Here is a 21341-nt window from a genome sequence, read left to right on the forward strand (position 1 = left end):
GCAAGCCAAGCACACTGGTAGCAAGCAAAACAGAACAAGCAAGCAAGACGGAACGGGGAGGGGGGGGGTCACGGGGCTCGGATGGTTATTGGTTATTGGTTGGATCGGGTTGGTTGGGTTTGGGTTTGGGCTAATAAGCTGGGCAGGGCCGGGCTTAGCCGCGGAAAGAGAGGGGGGGAAGCGGGACGGATGCATCCATCGTTTATGCCGTAAAGGTTATACGGTGGATAAGTAGAAGCGCATGTGTGTGGGACGAGTTTGCGCATAGGATGGGATGGGATGGAGGGGGAAGGGGAGGGGGAAAGCGCGGGAATGTTGGTAGTGATGTGTTGGGAGACAGTCTGATACAGGCATCTGGAAGGGAGGAAAAAGGTTTGAATAATCAAGAAAAGAAGGAAAAAAGGGAAAGAAAAAAAAAAGAACGGAAAGGACAGGAAAGGAGAGGGGAGGAAAGGAAAGCGAAAAGAATAAGAAAAAGAAAAGGGAAAAGAAAAAGGAAAAGAAAAAGGAAAAGAATAGAATAGAATAAAAAGGGAAAGAAGGGGATAGAAGAGATCGAAAAGAATAGAAAGATTAAATATATCTGCAACTTGGCATGCTGAACGCTCAGCAAAAGTTTAAGCTCAGCAAATCAGATGCTTGAAAGGGTTCTGCTTGTGCTAGTAGCATACTAGGATTTTTTCCACTCACCACAGTATTTGATAGTATGGTGCAGGTTCGTCTCATGATTACCATGCTGAATCAGAATGCTGGAAGCTGTGCGGCGGTTGCCTTCAAATCGCACATGTCGCGTCAATCTCGCATCACCATAAGATTAGGGATAGTACATGGAGAGGTAGATGGACGTATGTAATGTACTATAGATACTACCTAGAAATGCAATGATACTACTACTATGGATGCAAGCTGGATCATTAGGTACCATACCATAGGGCTTTGACTTATACCAAAAGCAGCAGAGGATGGAAGTAGTTGGGCCCCTGTCGGAATATCAGATGGAATCCTTTGGAGGTCCGTGCAGCTCAGGGCCACATTCTAGCGCGACGAATCTATTTGGCTGTACACGGGAAGCTTTGGAACGCGCCTGTCAAGTTGCCCAAAAGAGAGCCGCTCATGTTCGTAACAGGCTAGATTGCCCTGTTTCCACGTCATAGTCGTCGATGCACTTGTGGGGTCGTACAACTTTTGCCAACGGCTCTTATACCCGAACTTGATTAGAGCCGTAACGGAGAGTACGCGATGAGGCGGCGGCGCCAACTTCAAGGCTCGGCTCGTCGCTAGCCAGCTCTTGGCATCCCAAGTGAAAAGATTCGGGGACGAATCACAGCTCACGGAGTCTTTTTTTTTCTCTTCGCCCCCGTTCTCAGATGGCATACGGCAAGAGTTTATTTTTATTTTTATTTTTATTTTATCTTTTGCTTTAAAACTGGCTGGGCGGACCCTTTCACGCAACTCTGTCCGGTGTCTGTTGACGCGGAGCGTCGTTCCGGGCCACCCACCCATCACCCTCAGCTGTGGGTTTCACATGTCTCGGGAAACCTAGCGAATCTTCTGTACTGTTCTGGGGGGGTTTTCCGCCAGTGGAGACTGCGTCTTTCACTGAAACATGCGTGCAACAATGGTGACGGAACCGGCCGCATGGTGATGGTGCGTCAGGGTTCAAGATGTATGCCGGCGATCAGGTCCATGGCTGCTTGGTTCTGGCTTGGTCATTGTGTTGTACCTAAACCGGACCACACGATTCCAGCACCATGTTTCGAGGTCGTAATCTGGCAGTGTTTCAAGAAAATGAAAGACTTGCGGCTGGCTGAATTGTGTACTGCATGACGGCAAGGCTCTCTATGCAAGTTTGGTCTTGTGGCTTGCTGGATCGCTCAAGGCCGGGTTTTGGTTTTGCGAGTGACTCTATACTGGTGGCTTGCTGAATTGTCATCGCATTGAAGCAGGCTCTGTAAGCTGACAAGCTGTTCTTCGATAGACTTGGGAAATTTCTTGACAATTATACTGTACTGGTTTCATTCAACATGTGCAAAAATTAAACATTCCCCGCCATTCAGCCGCGATTGTGAAATTTGATACAACCACAAGACGATATAGGTCGTGCGACAATGACCGCATATCGTATTAACTTGAGAGACGAGAATACTGGCGTCGTTAGCGCAACGCCATCCAGCAGATAGGGAGCTACTGAGTTTTTGTTATACCAATATTCGTGTCCAGACAGAAACGGACCGCGGAATTGAAGTCTCTGAGACATTGTCCCATGAGACACTGACCGTGGGCAGCATTCGGCAGCTTGCACAACTCCAAATCTCCGAAACTCACTGGCTGTCAAGTGTATTCTATAGCGAGTTAAGGCAGTATTGGTTTACTGCGACTGACAAGGGAACACGCAAGTATCGAACACGACGTCACTGTCAACTGCCGCTGTGTGATTGAGGTTACATCTGTGCGGTGGCGGTATAGTGATGATGCGGAGAGATTGGTGTGCGCAAAGTCCTTTGGCCGAGGCAGCGATATCTTGATGCGTACTTTTTCCATTGAGGACTAGTTTGAGAGCTACGAACTTGATTACGGTATGCATGGCGTCGGTGCTTGACGCCGGCATGTCTACTTGTCTTTTGCTGCATGGCCCAGAGAAGCTTGTGGTCGCCCAGAGAGCAATACCGTGGCTAGCTGAACTTGATATGAACTCTCAGGTAACTCAGGCATAGTTCATTTGTTCTCAATGCCCAACTTTAGGCTTTGACCTGGAGCCCAGCGGTGTAGAGTCAGGTCTCTCTTACATTGAAGACTACACAGACATTCATGACCCAAGCAGCACTGACTACTACTTAAAGAATTGGGATCCCACTGATGAGTATCCAAACAGCAACAAACAACAACAGAAACAAACGACAAGACAACTTCTCTCGATTGAGCATCTTGTACCAAAAACAGTCTCAAGGCACTTCCGAAATTGCATTCCAAAACTTCTACAAAAACCGCTTTTCAGTACGCAGAATCTCACCCAGATCTATCCCAATACATTGCTGACAATCAATCCAAAGAAATGAAGCTCACAAACATTCCACTTTACGTCATTGCTTGTGCTTTCCCCGCCAACGCTGCTACCGTCAACTTTTACTCGGACCGCGATTGTGGCAACCTTGTCCAAACCCGTGAGGTCTTTGACAATTCCTGCGCACAGAACAACCCCAAGTACAACTCGATCAAGGTCACTGGCGCTGGCACCTGGGGCCAGAGGCTCTGGACATACAAGACGGCTGGTTGTGGGTGGGGTACGCAGAACGGCTGCCTTACCGCCGAGAAGACCGGTAAATGCTACAAGACGGACGGAGCCAGTGATGGGATCGGTTCTTGGTGGCTGCCACTGTCATGCTAAGTCTTTGAGCTGTTGGAGAAAGATGCGAGACAGACCAAGTCTCGCATTGAAGACACGTGCGGTATACTGATGCCTGAAAGGCCCCAGCAACCGTCATACGGCAGCTTAGAGATGAACCTCAGTATTAGGGTGTTTTCTGATCCAGGCCGATCGGGCTAGGCTCAGCAAGATTAGTTACGCTGATGGCAATATATTTTTAACCCTCAAAGATGGAAAATGCTCTACCATCTCCCTGTGACTTGAGCTCTCGTAATCATGACTGCTAGCTGCCAGCCCGTAGAGAGCGTATAATGCATAAGAACCATCAAATTGTATTCTGAATTCGCTGCAAGCAGCGTCCATTCAAGAATCACGAGGCGAATTCCATACTGCTGCACTTACATCCCTGCCCATCTCCGCCCACACCCATCGCCGCCACCGGCATACAAGGAAGAACCCTGCTTTCCCAGCCAAGAACAGGTATAATACAGCGGAGTTACAGATTTGACGAACGGGGGCATATAAAATCATCAGCCGACCCACCTCCGATGGCGCGATCCAATAGGAATACTTTGGCCATACTGTACCTTATTGGATGCAGCTCATCTACTATCGTAGCCCATCGTGGTTGAGCTGCAAATAGCCGTCAACACACCAGCAACGGCATACGCCTGCAGCTCTGGCAATCAGGCTGGCGGTCAATATAGAAGCAAGACCAAAGGGCGGGGTTGAGTTGGCGATTCGCAACATCATGGTTCTTGTAGTCACCCTTGCCTGGGCTCAAAGCGAAGAAGGATGCTCTACAGCATACTATACGATTTGACCTAATGTCTACTCTTACGTTGTGATACTCGATACTCTAATGGTATCATGTATATTCTTTTCATCGGCATTGATCTGTCTTGGAATTGGCAATTACGTCAACCTTTTCGAATTTGAGAGAAGGAGAGAGAGAGACTTGGCAATAATACATATAAACATATATACATATATGTATATTATAGTTTTAAGAAGACAGTATACATGCATAAACCACAAGCCGCATATCGCCAAGCTGTGGTTGGCTCTGTTCAGTAAGGCCTTATAGAGACATGTGGCCCGCAAGAAGTCTACTAGAGTCTACCAAATTAATCAAGCTTGCTTTTAAGGACAAACCAGAAATCTTCTCTATAAGACCAACTTTGCAATGTAACTATTGTCTACAGCACGATTACCTGTCAAAAAGAAAGAATGGAGCTCCAGCTTTCAAGCAAAACAAGCACCATTTGGGTAAAAAAAAACAAGAAAAAAGTAAATAAAAAAAGGCAAGATGCGACCTTAGGATTACTATACCATGACTGCTATTCGTAAAGTATCCGTATAAATGGGGGCACTTGGTAGCCGTGGGTCAGGGTAACAATGGTGGCTTATTAGATAGCTGGCAGCGGGGTTGAAGCTCTCCCGCCTAGCTCACCCCGCCTCTACCCAACATCTGCAAGCTTCTTCTTTGCATCTCCTACCAAGTTATACCCCGTCGATTTCTCGTCATCCCTCCATCGTGCCCCATCAATTGAGGCGCTCCGAAATCACTCCAAATCATCTAGCAAATACTCCGCCTCGCCAACCGACTCAGACGCCTTCACCACCCGCCCGCTCGCCATGCAGGTCCCCCTCATCCGCCTCCAGTGCGGTGTCAACTCGTACGAATGGGGCAAAAAGGGGAGCGACTCTGCCGCCGCTAAGTTTGCCGCTGCGACGCCCGCGACCGACTTTTCCGTGCAGCAGGATAAACCCTATGCGGAGGTTCGTCCGACCAATGGATCCGCCCTGTTTTCCTCTGGCCCTCGAGCGCCGCTTGCTAACGTCGGCCTCGCGCGAAACAACAGCTCTGGATGGGCACCCATCCCTCCAACCCGTCCCGCGACGTCCGCACCGGCCGGACCCTCCTCGAGCTCGTCGCCGAGAACCAGGCCCTCCTGTCGCCCACCGTCTCCGCCCGCTTCGGCACCAAGCTGCCCTTCCTCTTCAAGGTCCTCTCCATCAACAAGGCCCTCTCCATCCAGGCGCACCCCAACAAGTCGCTGGCCGAACAGCTGCACGCCCGCGATGCCAAAAACTACCCAGACGACAACCACAAGCCCGAGATGGCCATTGCCATTACTCCGTTCGAGGGCCTCTGCGGCTTCCGGCCCCTTGCCGAGATTGCACACTTTCTGCGCGTCCTGCCCCCGCTGCGGCGCCTGGTCGGCGAGGACAGTGCTGCCCAGTTTGAAGCGCTCGCCAAGGAGGATCCCGAGGGCCCCGTTTCGGATTCGAAGAAACAGGCGCTGAAGAAGGCGTTTGCCGGCCTCATGGGCTCGTCTCAAGAGTCTGTCGCCGCCGAAGTCAAGAAGCTCGTGGAGCTGGCCAGGAATGACAAGGACCAGTTTGCTGCCGGTGGCGTGCCGTCCACGTCCGGCGAGACGCTTTCCGAGCTTGTCGTTCGCCTCGACAGCCAGTTCGAAGATGACATTGGCCTGTTTGTGCTCTTCTTCCTCAACTTCATCAAGATGAACGTCGGAGAGGCTCTCTTCCTCGTCGCCGATGACATACACGCCTACGTCTCGGGTGACATCATCGAATGCATGGCCGCGTCCGACAATGTTGTCCGGGCCGGCTTCACGCCCAAGTTCAAGGACGTTTCAACTCTGGTTGACATGCTCACATACAACTACGCGCCTATTGACGAGCAAAAGATGACGCCCACCGAGTACCCTTACGCTACGCTCAACCGCGCCGGCTACAGCAGCGGCTCCGCCGTCCTTCTCTATGACCCGCCGATTGACGAGTTTGCCGTCGTCCGCAGCGTCCTGCGCGGCCCAGAAGCCAAAGCGACCTTTGAGCCGCTCGACGGCCCCAGCATCGTCATTTGCACAAACGGGTCCGGCACCATCTCGGTCGGCCCCACGACATACGAAATGAAGGAGGGCTATGTCTTCTTCGTCGGTTCCACGGCCGAGCTCGTGCTCGAGTCGACGACGGGCGAAGATGAGGAGTTTACGACATTCAAGGCATTCTGCGAGGTGGATGACGGGCATAGCAAGCAGAAACTGTGAGTGGACCAAAAGTAATGACGAGTATATATACATGAATAATTGAACACGACACGCAACATGACACATCCTTGCTTCATTTCGGGCTTCTTGTCCCCTCTCTACTCAAGCATCTCCTTTGTGAAGGTTCTCTATTGTCACAAACTTGTTCTCCAGCGACTTGGCCGTGACGGGTCGTTGCTGGATCCTCACCAGCCAAGCCTTGACGTTTGGAAAGTCGTCAAGCGACACCTGGTCGGCAAAGGTGCCCGGCTGCGTCCTCGCGTACCAGGGAAAGTACGCAATCATGAACCACGGCAGGAACGCCAGGTCGACGTAGCTGTAGCGCCCACCGACGAGGTACTCCTTGCCCTCGAGGGCCCTGTCCAGCACGCCGGTGACGCGGCGCACCTCGTCCACGTAGCGCTCGACGGCGCTGGGCAGCCTCTCGGGGTGGTACTTGCTGAACCACACGGCCTGGCCAAAGTAGGGGCCCTGGCCCGAGGCCTGGAAGTGCAGCCACTGCTTGGCGAGGAAGTAGTCGGGCGTGCCGCGCGCAAAGGAAAGGCGGCGGCGGCGGGTGGCGGCGGCGTCGTCGTCATCGCCGTCGTCGTACGTCTCGAGGAGGTACTCGAGGATGGCGCCCGACTCCCAGAGGAAGGCGCCCGTGTTGGGGTCCTCGAGCGCGGGCGTGCGGCCGTTGACGCAGAGGTCGCTGTACGGCGGCGTCTTGGTCGCGGCGAAGTCGATGATGCGGAGCGTGTACGGGAGGGCCAGCTCGTCGAGGGCGAAGGCGACCTTCCACGGGTTGGGGCCGTGTTCGACGCCCCAGAGCACGAGGGGCTTGAGGGGTGATGCCATTGGATGTGGAGGGAGGGAGGGAAGAGACTTGCGGGTGTAGTATAGTGAGCTTTGCACCACGGTTCGCTTGCTACGAGGGAATGATGAATGTACGAGATGGCCTTTTGTATGGGAGGAGGATTCGGGGCTTGAGAGCCGTGCAAGTACTAATAACACTAATAAGTAACGTAGGCTGACGATCAAGTAGAAAGTCGGCGGTGTCGTGGACGAACCCACATTATCGGCGGACGTATTACAAATCAACAACGAGCTGTGCTTAATTACGCCATGATGGGCAGATTGTCAATGGAGCCGGCAGAGGCTCGATCGGTCATGAGGCCGCCGGTGTTGCTTTGCTGAAAATTGCTGGCGTGGAGAACCGGGGACATCGGGGACACTGTTTGTGCCATTCATTCATTGATCGCTGCCAAGCGCCTGTTACCAATCTACACCCCTGTCTGCTTACCACGTTGTACCAGCATTTCTAATATTCAATTTCTGTATAAAGCATCGCGGCTTTTGAACAGCAGAACGGGACAGTCCTTTAAGAGAAAAAGGGGACCGCGTTATTCGGTGTGGCCCCTCGACCGACACGAGGATAGGTCCATACCCCGGCAGCCAATGTCGATGAGTCTTTCACTTCTAGAGCAACCGCTTTTGATGTTGATGACCGCCATGTTGCCGGCATCAATTCAAAATGAAAACCTGTTTCATAGCGGCAGACGGTGGGGATAGCCAAATATACCGGCAGTGATTGACCGGAGCCGTTCAAATGGTTCGTGGCTTACTGGCTGGCTGACCTGGCGTGGCTAGTCAGGCTCTGCCGTTTTTCACGGTGTTCGCAACGGCGCTGCAGAGAATGAAAAGTGATTGAAGAAGAAGAAGAAGAAGAAGAAGAAGAAGAAGAAGAAGAAGAAGAAGAAGAAGAAGAGAGAATATTCAGGTATCGAAATAACTGCGTGATTTCGTCCTTGGGCTAGGGAAAAAAAAGCCCACGGATCTGATATATTGGCGTGCTATGGAATTGGATGAGGATCGCGGCCATTTCTTGCCGTTGCGGATGCGCTCACACCCTAACTAGGGTGTGGGACACGCAATGGCCCGGCCCGAGGTTTTACGATTGTACCTTGCAGTATCAAACATGTTCTTAGCCACTGGCTACAAGATGTAAATCAGCTCTCGGCATCTGCCGAGGCTCGAGGAAACGACCTACTATCAAGGCGGTCTTTGTAAGTCTGCTGTCGGGCGGCACAAAGCCTGGATTAGTATGGTGAGCAGAAGAAATGAAGAGATTTGGGTGTCGGTTCTGTTTAGCATAGGACAATTTGTGATTTACTTCATCATAGAAAGAAGTATAAAAGAAGCAAGTGTCCCCTCTGAGATTCTCAACTTGTTCTCAACGTCGGCAGCGTCGTCTCAGCATCCACTGAAAACTCATCTACATCAAAGTTTTTACGTATCTACTATATGCTTCTGTAAAAAGCAAGCCGACAACCGAGACCTGCTTTGCCACCGTCTTGGTCTTTCTTGGCCTCGCCCGCCAGCATCTCTCTGTCCGGCCTTCCCGACGGTGACGGCCTGTATCCGGGCCGCGTCGATGAGACTGGCAGATATTGACGACTTTCTTCCTTCAAAAAGGTCTAGACATGCTTCTGAAGCAAAAAAAAAAAAAAAAAAAAAAAGAAAGAAAGAAAAAGAAAAAGTACAGCACCCGGTGTTCGCTGGTCGTCACCGACCCAACTACTAATCTGGCGCTCAAGTGTTTTTCTATCGGAGATCGGACGGGATCCAGAATTTTCACTCGGCTATGGCCGTCCATGCTGAGGAGATGGGATAATATTTATTATAAAGCCCTAGTGTTCTGTAGCGAAGCATTGGCTTTCCAAGGCGCTCAAGTGTGTATATGGCAATTACAGCCCAGACACGCTTACTTGTCGTAAACATATGTGACTAGTTGTCATTCCATGCCATCGATATCCTTGCCTCCAAATTAGACAGCACGCACGACGACACCGCAAAGCTTGCTGCTACGAGCTCTATTCTATACACATTGCATCTTGATGGGTATGAGCACCTATGAGATCAAATGCAGCTGCTGAAAACAAGCTGTATTGCTTTAGTTCCATGATGCTAGAGACTGCTCGCAATACTGAGTAGCTGGGACAAAGCAGACTGAAACACAAAGCGAATTCGGTGTCGTATGTTCCCAAGTTGAACTCATCTAACCTGGCTCATAATGTTAATAGCTCATTGTCAAGCTCTGATAGATTTTCTATTGCTATATAGCAGTTTCCTTCTCCCTCGCAGTGCGTTTCGATGCGTCTACCGAGCTGTCAATTGACCCGGTAACCGCACTGTCTTGGGGAGAGGGGGCAAATGAGCGGCCTGGTATTCAGAATACGCATTATATTACCTTGTTGCTACGTTTTTATATCTGCCGCTGATGACTTGAAAAAGGGCCAAACCTGGGTGCTGGAGATGGAGAGGCCGTAATTAGGCGCTTGACGACTTCGGGGGCCTGTTAGTGACGATGCTGCAAAGTTATGGGCACTTGTAAGTTGGAATGAATTACGATTCAAGGACCAATGAAATTGAAAGATTTTTCATCGATTATTTGTACGATTGTAGACCCTGCGTCATTCATCCCTTACTATGCCTACACTTATGCTATGATTCAACCACGTCGCGTTAGACTGATCATTTATAATGGTTGGCCACAATTCGCAGCCTACGGTTGAGAACTCCAAAGAAGCATCTAAAGTTCTTGGAGCCACTACATATTATTTTGATTGGTTGTGACTCCAAGCTCACGTGGTAACAAATGCGGCTGCGGGCTGGCTGTGAGCGGCATCAGCAGGCGACCTGAGACCAGCCAGCCGCACGACTGCCAAGAGGGCTGTATTAAATGACTGGAGTTGAACGAAGTGGAAAATCTGTGCACTTGCAGCCGCAGCCTGTGTTCTACTGTATCGGCCCTGTGCGGTTGGTCGCGATTCTGATCCATTGCATGCGAAGCGGGGTGAGTGTCAGGCAAACAGCGCCATTTCTCAGCCAGCAACGCAGCCCAACCTCGCGCTTGCACCGATACCGAGCAGGTCATTGTTCTACAAGGAACAAGACGGAGAAGAAAAACGCAGCACAATGCCCCCTCCTACCAACCGAGAGCTGAACGACAAGCGCGAGGAGCACTGCCTCGCCATCACGCCAGAGCGCAAGTACTATCGAGTCGGCGACACCATGGTCAAGCGCAGCTTGCGGCCGTCCGAGTGGCAGCAGCACAACGGCCACATGCACGTACCAATGTTCAATCTCGAGCGTATCCTCAACGAAGGGGCGTGTCTGCAGTTTCTCCGCGCAAACACCAACTTGCCGCTGCCGAAGCTGCACGCCTGCTTCGAGGACGATGGCGCCGCGTACCTCATCACGGAGTATGTCGACGGCGTCGGCATGAATGAGCTCGGTGCTCTGGAAAGGGAAATCGTAGAGGAGGAGCTGAATGCGCATATGCAGACTCTGCAACAGCTCAAATCGTCCACCTGGGGCGGTCCGGGAGGCAAGGTAGGTCGGAGCAGCATGGGGACCCACGGGGGGACGGAATGAGTGATCTAATGGTTGACAGGTGCTTCCACCTTGGCGAATACTGGAAAAATTCAATAGAAGGCCATGGAGGTTGAGAGATTTTGAAGAAAACGACCTCGTATTCTGTCATAATGACCTTTCGGCCTACAACGTCATAGTTGACCCCGGCACCCTTGAGGTCCGGGCAATCATTGACTGGGAGTACGGCGGCTTCTACCCGCCACAGTTCGAACAAAAGTTCTTCAAGCGGGACGGGCCCTCGGTTGCGCTGGATGGCGAAGTTGACGATACTGAACAGCTCACACAGTTATTGGCCAAGTACAAGATGTAGGTGTCTAACAAGGACGGTTTACGTATCTCTGGAAGAGCGCCGCTCACCACCATGACGTTTTGCTACACTAACGCTTGCCCGGGGGAACTTGGAATTTAATGACAAGCCCAACCCGTTCTCGATTTACCTGATGTTTCTCTCAAGTACTTTCTGCAGTTTATCTCGAGGTAAACACGATACTGCAGAATCAAAGGTCGATTTTGGTGTTGTAAGCGTGTAGATACGGCGCGCCAAGGAAATGGCTGTGAGTCGAAAAATATTGCGACTGGGGCAATTCTTACCAGTAAACTCTGTTTGAGTTACTTAGCAAAAGAGCTAATTCTTGAAGCTTTTTTTTTCCTGCTTAATTAGACTCTAGGTTTCGAAAGACGGTAAAAAAACGTCCAACGCACCAGTCCCTTCTTGCTTCCTAGCTGGAATGGGATCGGCACTGGCAATTGTGACTGCAGTTGCACACACGGCTTGGGGGGGGGGGGGGGGACGCTGTGCAGTCCGGCATTGGTTCGTTCTTGACTGTCAAAAGACGGCAAGCAGAACGCAAGAAGCTCTCCTGAAGTTTAAATCCGGACACTTTGGAAAGTACATCTTCCCGTCTCTGCACTCTGCAAGTCGAGAGAAGCAAAGTCCTGGCCAGGAATGCGCTTTGACGGTTTATTACGAGTGCCCAATCCGACGGTCCGCTTCTGACGTGTCGGTTCACAGGGAAAGAAAAAGCTATCTAAACGGAGACTTTTGACGAGCCGGAGGAGCAATGCCATCCGCGGCTGAAGTGTCGACCTGCACCTGTTCCGAAGAAACCAAGAAGATTATACGCGAATCTGTATTCTCAGCTTTTCCCTTGACTCTGCCAAGAGTTTTTCGGCGATTAATCAAAGTAATCAAGCCCCGACTACTCCGTAGAACACACCGCTCTCAGGCCCAATAATGGACATATTATCCTGGTCTATTATACCCTTCGTTATTAACCAGGGGGGGGACCATTGTAGTTGCTTGATCCATCGTACGATTGGCGCTGCATTTCAGCCCTGCTACAAGCCAGAGCGCGGCATTTCCCAGCTGATAAAAGTCCCCGTGAGCAGCACGGTCGAAACCTTTGGACAGCCTGGGACGAGGCACCGTACGCAGGAAAAAAAAAGGTTTGCGTACGGAGGGTCGACTAACACCATACCGTACGCACAGTTTGCAGCCCTGGAGCCGTGGCATGTTTGGTAAGTGGCGCCTTGACGAAGACGGGTTGTGCCCAAGCCACATTTTCCCATGTAGATTTCAATGCGACTTTGCAAGTTGCGACTAAATTTAGCAAGAAAAATACTACGCTATCCGATGGCAAGCCAGCCATCCAGGCAAGCAAGCCATCCATCCAGGCAAGCTACCCCGCTACCCCGAGGCTCGCATCTCAGCTGGCGGGGCAAATCGACAGTCGTAGAGCCTCTTCTTGTATTCATACTTACAGGTCCTTTTGCTTCCCCTCACCCATCGAAATGAGCTCAGTAATATAGCCGCCTTGGAAATATGCTCGACCAGAATCAGCTCATTCCATGGGCCCTTCTCGATCGCGCGAGTCCGCGAGGAGTTGAAAAGTATACATGGCTGCTGTCGCCCGAATTGGCCTGCTTGGGCAGGCTGCAGAAACGAGTGTCAGGGCAGGCTCCATGGCGAGAGAGAGAGGGCTATGCCGTACCAGGCATGCCATGGAAACGCATACCATGACATATGCCGTACATGACAGATGCCGTATTGAGAACCGGTCAAATGTCCTAGTCGTCTTGGCCGCCGTCATTGCTGTGACACGACAGAGCAGCTGACCCTCTGGGAGGGATCCTGTCGTATAACAATGTTTTGAGCCCGACAGCCAACCCGTAGTTGAGGATTCAAAAGGGCTCGCGCTTTCGAGCACTCGCACTTTCCACGAGGTAGCCCGTCTGCTCCACGTATGAATCCTGGCTAGGCGATGCATCGAAGCTCGTATTCTGCCGTCTACCGGGGTCTGCCAAGCCTTGTAGGTCTCGTCTGTCCATGATCAGCGACGACCCAATAGGGTGCCAAAGGGTGCCAAAGCAACCAATTTGCGTTTGTCATGGTGGTCTTTTTTTGCCCTCTCTCTCTCTAGGCAAATGGGATCCACCCACTCAGCCCTGCGATAGCTGAAATGTTAATGTGTTGGGGTCCGTCTCTGGTGACTGCAGTCTTGAATGGGCCTACCGGGACGCACATTGACGCAGTGTCATACAGCAGCCGGTCAACTCACCATCCGCAAATGGTACACTTCGGTACACGAGCCAAAAAAATATTGGGGAAAAGCCAGGGTCTGCAGGTTAGCCTTGCTTTAGGTATGCAAGGCGAATACCTGTGATACGAGCTGAGCCGGAGAGTTCAGAGCCTTTTGCCGAAGAAGATGCAAGTATAAAAGGGACAGGATTTTCTCTCAGAGTGATCGCACCACTGCATCCATCAAACCGAAGATATTCTGAAAAGCAAAACACAAAGTCTTCATCTCACTCACACATATTCATCTCTCCATCATCATGCTCAAGCAACTCAGCCTGGCTGTCCTCGCTGGCTTCGCCGCCGCCACCAACCCCGGCAGAGCCAAAGTCTACAACAACTGCCCCTTTGAGGTCACTCTCTGGTCCGTCGGCACCGATATATCGGGGCCAAACACGCTCCAGGCCAGAGGTGGCCAGTACTCTGAGCAGTACACGCGCGACCCCAAGACGGGCGGCCGCGCCCTGAAAATCACGCGTGAGCGTGACGGGCTCTACACTGGCAAGCCCCAGACCAACTTTGCCTACACCCTCGACCCGGACCGCATTTATTATGATCTTTCCGACGTCTTTGGCGACCCTTTCTCGGGCCACCGCGTCCAGGTGGTTCCCTCCAACAGAAACTGCCAGTCCATTGTCTGGCCCGATGGGCGTCCACCTGCGGGCAGCCAGGTCAAGACCTGCACACGGGACAGTGACACGACTCTTACCCTCTGCGCTGCAAAGCCCGCATGAAGAAATGAATCTTGCTACTGCACAGTGGACAAGCAAAATTTGCAAGGCTCTGAAGAAGACTGCTTCGCGCTCGGGGAGTCTGACCGGTGGCTGTGTATCTATCTTTTCAAACATGACAATCACACGATTTGATTTAGCTTACTGCCCTTGTGATGTAACCGTAAATGATTCCGTTCCTCGTTCATTAAAGTCATCGCTATGCTGGTATCATATTATATTAGGGATGAATGCCTTCACCTGCCGGAGCTGCCAGGGCCGATGCGGCACCAGACTCTCGGCAAAAAAAGCCCGCATTTCTCTCGCATTGGCGGGGATCTCCCGTCTGACGCGATGCAGAGCCCATCACTGCTCAGCCCTACGGGGCCGGCTGCGGGTTGTTGCCGACCGTCTTGTAGAGGTCGCGCAGCTCAAACTCGTCGTGGCCGCCCTCGGGAATCTCGCCGACCACGCGTGCCGGCTGGCCCGCGACAATGGAGAAGCTCGGAATCACGGCAAAAGCCGGGATCACGGCGCCGTCCAGCACCTTGACGTAGTCCTTGAGGATGGCGAACTCGCCGACGGTGCACCCGCGGCCGATGGACACGTGGCTGCCCACGCTCGCCGCCTGCACCACGCTGCCCGACCCGACAAAGACGTGGTCGCCGAGGCGCAGCGGCATGTACGTGTACGCGCCCTTGTACATGCGGCCCGGCGGGCGCAGCACCACGCCCCGGCTCAGGAAGCAGTATCGGCCGATGGCGACGGCCGTGTTGGAGGTGGCAGCGCCAGAGGAGGAGGAGGTGGAGGAGGAGGACGACGACGAGGGTGCGGTTCGGACGAGATCGCCGCGGATCATGACGTCGGGCTGGATGACAGTCTTGCCGCCGAGGACAATGTTTTGCGTGCCGACGAGAACGGCTTTGCGGGCGACCTTGTTGCCCGTGTCCTAAAGGGGGGGCAATTAGCATGCCAGAATCGCCGGCAATGAAGGGGAGATGTTTGCTCGCTTTGTATCTTACCGTCTCAATATAGTCGCCTTTCGCAGGTCGGCGCGACATCTTGGCCTTGAGGCTCAGAGCGCGTGAGGGAGGATAGCAGGTTGAAGTTGGGTTGGAACTGTTTGCCAAGGTCGCGATAGCTTGTGTGGGGCGGCAGGTGGTGATGATAGCAGGGGGAACAGGCCAACCAAATCGAATACTGAGAGCATGAGTACGGATAAACGGTAAATTCTTGAGTCGTCATGGCTCTGAAAGAAAGTTGTATAAAGGTCAGACCAGTTACTGATAATAATTGTTCATTGGTGAAGCCTGCGTACTACAATGTTGCTGGCGCCCTTGGTCTCAGTAGAGAATGGGCTCTGGTATAGAATTGGCCATAAAAGCCTCTGGTAAAGTCTGGTATTCCGTCATAATTTCTTCCCAAAATCGGCTGTCCATAAAGATGCTGTTCTGAATTTCTTGCATGCCAGATTTGGCAACATCGGAATTGGCAAATGCCGCTGCATTAGTCTCCGTGGTGCTCTCCTCCCCAGTGTGCTCTTCAAACCACTTTCGCATCCAGCCAAATTTGGAAATGATGCGGGCCAATATCGAATCATCCGTTTCCCCAAGCCAATTTGCCTTTGCATAATTCTGCGACGCAGCCAATCTCTCGATTACGGCGTCCAGAGTGGGAAGAAATTTCTTGTCGCTGTCGATTAGAGCCTTGTCCCAGCCGGCAATGTCGAGGAGGTAGACTCGGGACGATGTGAGTAAAGCATGTGACAGCTGACCCCAGAGTGTGTATGGGATAGTAACATATGACTCATCAGGCATGGCGCAGAAGATTTGGAAGAAAGAGTTCATTGCCTCTACACACGACCACAAGCCTTCGAGACGTGTGTGCGGCGATGTGCCCTCCCATGGTGCGTCATATAAGCTGACTTCGTGGAGAAAAATGCGTGCTGTTGCTAGATGCATCAATAAATATTCTGAAAGAGTCAGTGATTGTTCTTTTCACGGTATTGATGAACGAGGTACCTTTATGCTCTAGCGAGGCCGGCAACGAATTTTGAAAGCTTGACAGACTTCTATCTAGCATCTTAACGTGCATGGCAAATGGGGTACCGCGAGACTGAGAATTGTGCGGCTCATCGTATGGAATAGCTTGTGTGATGTTTTGCACGATGTGCTGCAGCCGGACCAGATGGTAGAGTAAAACGTCCGAACCCCTCTCTTGGGAAGTCAGGAGTTGCTCTAGTGCGTCTTCCATGTGACGACTGAATTTCAACGCGTCAACTTTGCGATAAACTGTTGATGCACTGCAATCCTCAGTAAAGATCCAGAAGCTACCAAGATAATGCTCACATTGACGAAAAGTAGTAGCATCCCAACAAGGCGCGTCTCTCGTCGTTTGCGAGTTCGCGCGTCTCACTGGTAAAGCCGTAGCTAGATCGCGTAACGTCATAAACCAGTTTTCTTCGATCATTGGCGTGAAATGGCTTGTTGAGTTCCAGGTCGGCTAGTACAGCCACCGCAAGCTGCATTAGGTTCGTGATTTGCGAGTTGCGCTTCGCGTGGCATTGATACCTGTCGGCTTTAGCATCCGTAACCTGAAGACAACCGTGCTGCTTACCAGGCAATGTGCACTAGTAGGCCTTGAAGGGCATCAAAAGACTTGTAGCCCTCCAGCAGTATGCAGTTGGTGAGGGATATTGTAAAATCTCTGGCTCGTCTCTTCTGCATTTCTCTATTGCGATATGACGCGGCCATGACCATGGCCTTGAAGAGGAACGGGCGAGTGCTCCGAAATTCGCTGGCACTCGAATTTGGCGTCACAACAAATGGGAAAAGACCTGCAATGACATTTGCATAGATGGCAAGCAAAGCGTCCGCTTGTTCGTCTGAAGGCCAGAGAGCATCATCTGCCACCAGCATCTCAGCGGACACGAGAGAATTGGGCGGAGTTGGAACGCTACATATTCCAGATTTTTGAGCACTGTTCAATGTGCTGAATGGGGACTGTGTAGATATAGAAGTGGATGAGGCTGGAGTGTGGGCAACTGGAAGACAACTACGAGATGCAGCTTCTTGGCCTTGTTGTATAGTCTGGAATAAAGCTTCCACTTTTTGTTCGAGCTGACCGAAACGCCTGAGAGTACATTAGCTCTAGCCTCGAGGGATTCGCGCCGCACGCTTCAGCACTCACGTTCGAGGTACTGGTGCCGCTTTGGCCGAGGGCACTTGGGCGGAGCAAGACTTTTTCAATCGCAAACATCTGGCGAGAATGAGTAACGGTAACTCTACAAGAAAATGAACAAGAAGTAATACCGATCGCAGGTCAAAGCTTTGGTAGCTGATGCGGCCAGTTCGTTGCGTGACCAAGTGCATCGCACCTTGGCTGTCGCGCAGGGCCGACATGCCTTGCGAGTTGTTGAGTCTTCTACATGACGAGGCATGGTTAAGAGACATAATGGGATTCGGTGCTCTTAAAATGTCGTTGTATTTTCAGGCCCAAAAAAATTCTGGATGCCTGCCTTGGTTGCATGTAATGGTGGCGACGAGTCGCGGAGCGGCAAGCGGACACGGAAGCGGGATTTTTGTCTGCATTATGAACCGCCGCCTATTGCTAGTCAAAACGGATGATGCCACACTTGGAGACCACCCACTCAGATACATAAAGGCTTGATCATTGAAATTTCCACAATATGTTCTCAAACTGAGTGAATTTGAAGGTTTCGCATCTTGTTTAATTTAGAGTCATCGTTCGAGCCTCTGCCCATCTCAAGTGACAATGGCGACGAGTTGAGTGACTGGTATACGACTGCGGGTGTCTTCAACGCCAAGGCTTTATTGTTCATTTGATAAAAAAAAACAAGGCAGGTGTCAAACAGAGAATTTCAATTGACATTGCCAATTTACAAGTGTGACAACTTTGTAGATCGTGACAATAGCATGGGGTACAATGCGATCTGGTCAAGGCTGCAGGGGCCGAAGCTCGACGACGTGACTATTGTCTGAGGCTGCAGCTCCTAAGGATGCGAGTTCTCCGGATCGGACTCATATTAGCCTCATTGCTTGAATTCGGTGTATTTTGCAAGGTTCGCCGCAAACCACTAGACAAAGCGATGCGGTCTCAGCTGTAAACACGGCGGATCTTGTGCCGCCAGCTGAAATTGCCCGTCTCCCACCTGAGTCAAGCGCAGGAAAAGGCTTCGAATGCTGGACTGTGTTGGGCCTAGTGACCTCTTGGTCCCCTGGGAGATCGGCACCTCCATCGCCCAAAGAGTTACGCTTAAATATGTTAGCGTGCTCGTTGGTGTCTCTCTGTCTCTCAAGCGTGAGGACGGGCTGGTCCGTAACAAGTTCTCGCTCATTGCGGCTGAATATCAGAAACTCTTCCTGGAGATGAGGGGAGCCCTTGTCCAGGGTGAGGGTCGCCGGATCCTAGTGGTTGTGCGGAAAAACCTGAACAGTTACAAACCCCAACTTTGTTGGTCGACTGCCCGGTCGCGATGGAGACATTGTTCACGACGGCGTCGGCTGCGCTGGCGGCGGCCACCAGCACGACGACTCCTACCGCGGCCGCACACGATGGCATCGCGCCCGCGGCAGCCATGCCCACGCCGTTTGACTTTCCGTGCGGCGTCAACTTCCTGAGCAGCGAGTTCCACAAGAACCAGCAGCTGCGCGACAGGTGCGGACCGCCCAACTTTGACGAGTACTGGTGGTCGACCGTCGGCTACTACTCGCCTGCCATCTGCCCTCGCGGCTACACGGCCGGCTGCTTTCGCTGGAACTCGGACCAGGGCCCTCCTGTCGAGCCGACTGAAACGGCCGTGCAATGCGTTCCCAGGTAATGTCCTCCAACGAACGGTGCTGTGACGTTGATGTCGGGTGTACGACACGTGCTGATGGGACAGCGCAGAGGCTACAGGTGCAAAGCTGACGACATATCGGTCGCGTTCTCTGGCGCCGCGACGGCGCCCATGATTCAGATCCGCTGGGCGTCGACGGACCTGTCCACATTCGCGACGCACCCGCTGTATCCCGGCGCCAACCCAACCAACACGGAGGAGGACTACCTGATGCAGCGCACGAGAGGCGCCAAGCTCAAGGGCCGAGCGCAGTCGTCTGGCTACTACACCTCTACGTACCCGTACGATAGCGGCGGCGGCGATCCACCGAGCAGCTCTACTTCCAGGCCGGGATCCGGCTCCTCTAGCAGCAACCATGATCGAGGCGGCGCAGGCGGCGGCGGCCTCTCCACAGGTGCCAAGGTGGGTATCGGCGTCGGTGTGTCTCTCAGCGCGATTCTGGGCTTCACGGTTCTGGGACTCATCATCTGGTACGTACGAAGGTCGAGCAAGCGGGCTCAGCAGTCCCAGACCCAGCAGCCATACATGGTACCATCGCAGTACGCGGGACAGACCGGCCAGGGTACCCAGATGGGAGAAGCCGCCATGACAGGCGGCGCTGTACATATGGGAGGACCGTCACCAGAACACCATTCTGCAGGACAGCAATCACGGCCCCCACAGCCCATTTACCAGCAGCCGATCCAGTATCAGCAGCACCAGCAGTACCCCAGCGCGTCAGAAATGGATACGACCCCCTCGGTCGCCAACAGCCATTGGGCCGCAAGTACCGTCACGCCTCCTCCCGCCGCAGCAGTCGCGGCGGAGCGTGGCACTAACAGTGTTGCAGCCGGTAGTGACGGCCGCGCCGAGTGCGGTATCGGCGGCCCAATGGCGCCGCCCTCGGAGTTGGAGGGAGGGCGAACGCCGAACGCGCCGGCCGAGATGGACAGCGGCAGTCCCGTTGTACCTCACACACAGCCCACGGTCGCGGCCGAGCAGCCGCGGTCGCCTTCGATTGATCCGCGGTCGGTTGTGGGCGCGCCGCCCGGAGAACCCAGCGCGCAAGAGCTGTCGAGCCTCCGTGAGCAGCACGAGCAGCTGGAGCAACGGCGCCAGCGCATACTGGAGCTGGAGCGCATCGAGCAGGAGCAAGAGGTGCTGCGGGACAGAATGAAGCAAGCACAGAGTGGCACGAAATAGAACTTGTCCTGGAGCATCTACTACTTACTCGGTGGGTCCGAACATGACTTGTTTTCTACAACGGTTGCGTGATGTTCTAGCCAACACGGTTGATGAATTGATGTCGGCTCTGGGCAATATCTGGGCAATATATTGTGAGATAGATTATGTAATTTTGATTGCCAACGATGATCTGGAGTTTCAGACCAAGCTTGGTCCATTGTTTTTGTGGGAGCAGTTGCCCGGTGCATAACTTTGCTATACAAGCGACAATAAATGTTGTATGCGTTCGGTACGGCAATGTAGTGGCGCGACACGGCCAGCCTAAAATTGTAGACAAGGCGACCCATTCCGATATTACTCTGCAAGGCACAAGCGTGTCACTACCTCTGGTTGAGCGTCTATCTCAGTGACAGGGTCAAACCACCAGATTAAACAACAAATGACTTCGTCGTGTGTGACTTGACCTTGCCAGTAACATGGAAAGAATGCGCTGTCCGGGGTAGAAAGGTCATCATACTCTTCTCTATAGAGCACTCTGTCTCTCGCATGCATCATCCCCTTCTACTAGTAAAGCTCTCGCCGCCTTCCGCGTACACTTTGACAGAAGTCCCGGCGAAGCATGCTGCATGAACGTTGGAAAGTCCTTTTTTATGCAGCGAATTTGCTGAAAATTTACCCCAGAGCTCTTCAATTCCAGCACGACGCTGCTATCGAGGCCAGAACTCACATTACCCGAAGACCGCAGCGGTGTGCAACCGTCCCATACGTTTCCCACGATGAGGACTCCGTGCTGGCATCCGCGTCGCAACCAAAAGGTCGCCCTCGTAACGCTCCCTTGGCTGAAGCTCCGATTGCGCGCAGGGGATGTTGATGCCGTCGGGCACTCGGCTCACACATTGGGCAGCCTCCCGATCGTCGAAATCAGCGCCTCGCTTCCGCCGTAGTGTATGTATGTCAACGAGCGCCCTCTACATCGCCACGTCCGAATCCTACTCGTCACCCCGCGTCGCGGAATTAAATTGAATGAGCGCCTTCGTTTGAAACGCAGTGCCCTCGTTTCCGTGTAGGAGCACGTAGAGGACCTTGTTTAGCTTTGGCCACAATGTGTACTTGTAAATGCTCCGACTGATGAGTGCCGCCAGCACCTCACGGTTGAGTATGTAGTCACCTACAACAGGTA

General features: G+C 52.6%; 9 protein-coding genes across 9 annotated transcripts; 5 read left to right on the plus strand and 4 right to left on the minus strand.

Annotated features, from left to right (window-relative positions):
• Window positions 1-3052: 3052 nt before the first annotated feature.
• On the plus strand, window positions 3053-3494 carry V2A60_009593 (uncharacterized protein; the record flags this gene model as incomplete). Its single annotated transcript, XM_083260858.1, has 2 exons — window positions 3053-3317; window positions 3466-3494. The coding sequence occupies 2 exons, from the start codon at window positions 3053-3055 to the stop codon at window positions 3492-3494; spliced, it is 294 nt and encodes a 97-aa protein (XP_083116984.1).
• A 1508-nt stretch (window positions 3495-5002) lies between these two features.
• Window positions 5003-6438, plus strand: V2A60_009594 (mannose-6-phosphate isomerase PMI40; the record flags this gene model as incomplete). The annotated part of the gene is made up of 2 exons (XM_083260859.1): window positions 5003-5146; window positions 5230-6438. 2 exons carry the CDS (start codon window positions 5003-5005, stop codon window positions 6436-6438), a joined length of 1353 nt encoding a protein of 450 aa, XP_083116985.1.
• A 102-nt stretch (window positions 6439-6540) lies between these two features.
• On the minus strand, window positions 6541-7275 carry V2A60_009595 (glutathione S-transferase; the record flags this gene model as incomplete). The annotated part of the gene is made up of 1 exon (XM_083260860.1): window positions 6541-7275. The coding sequence occupies one exon, from the start codon at window positions 7273-7275 to the stop codon at window positions 6541-6543; it is 735 nt and encodes a 244-aa protein (XP_083116986.1).
• A 3120-nt stretch (window positions 7276-10395) lies between these two features.
• On the plus strand, window positions 10396-11164 carry V2A60_009596 (aminoglycoside phosphotransferase family protein; the record flags this gene model as incomplete). Its single annotated transcript, XM_083260861.1, has 2 exons — window positions 10396-10812; window positions 10874-11164. 2 exons carry the CDS (start codon window positions 10396-10398, stop codon window positions 11162-11164), a joined length of 708 nt encoding a protein of 235 aa, XP_083116987.1.
• Window positions 11165-13689: 2525 nt separating this feature from the next.
• On the plus strand, window positions 13690-14163 carry V2A60_009597 (uncharacterized protein; the record flags this gene model as incomplete). The annotated part of the gene is made up of 1 exon (XM_083260862.1): window positions 13690-14163. The coding sequence occupies one exon, from the start codon at window positions 13690-13692 to the stop codon at window positions 14161-14163; it is 474 nt and encodes a 157-aa protein (XP_083116988.1).
• Window positions 14164-14518: 355 nt separating this feature from the next.
• On the minus strand, window positions 14519-15200 carry V2A60_009598 (trimeric LpxA-like protein; the record flags this gene model as incomplete). Its single annotated transcript, XM_083260863.1, has 2 exons — window positions 14519-15088; window positions 15162-15200. 2 exons carry the CDS (start codon window positions 15198-15200, stop codon window positions 14519-14521), a joined length of 609 nt encoding a protein of 202 aa, XP_083116989.1.
• A 282-nt stretch (window positions 15201-15482) lies between these two features.
• On the minus strand, window positions 15483-15956 carry V2A60_009599 (uncharacterized protein; the record flags this gene model as incomplete). Its single annotated transcript, XM_083260864.1, has 1 exon — window positions 15483-15956. The coding sequence occupies one exon, from the start codon at window positions 15954-15956 to the stop codon at window positions 15483-15485; it is 474 nt and encodes a 157-aa protein (XP_083116990.1).
• A 527-nt stretch (window positions 15957-16483) lies between these two features.
• On the minus strand, window positions 16484-17057 carry V2A60_009600 (uncharacterized protein; the record flags this gene model as incomplete). Its single annotated transcript, XM_083260865.1, has 2 exons — window positions 16484-16709; window positions 16756-17057. 2 exons carry the CDS (start codon window positions 17055-17057, stop codon window positions 16484-16486), a joined length of 528 nt encoding a protein of 175 aa, XP_083116991.1.
• Window positions 17058-18634: 1577 nt separating this feature from the next.
• Window positions 18635-20179, plus strand: V2A60_009601 (uncharacterized protein; the record flags this gene model as incomplete). Its single annotated transcript, XM_083260866.1, has 2 exons — window positions 18635-18975; window positions 19048-20179. The coding sequence occupies 2 exons, from the start codon at window positions 18635-18637 to the stop codon at window positions 20177-20179; spliced, it is 1473 nt and encodes a 490-aa protein (XP_083116992.1).
• Window positions 20180-21341: the final 1162 nt, after the last annotated feature.

Source organism: Cordyceps javanica, chromosome 7 (genome assembly GCF_051103115.1).
Source record: "Cordyceps javanica chromosome 7, complete sequence".
Taxonomy (NCBI): Eukaryota; Fungi; Ascomycota; class Sordariomycetes; order Hypocreales; family Cordycipitaceae; genus Cordyceps; species Cordyceps javanica.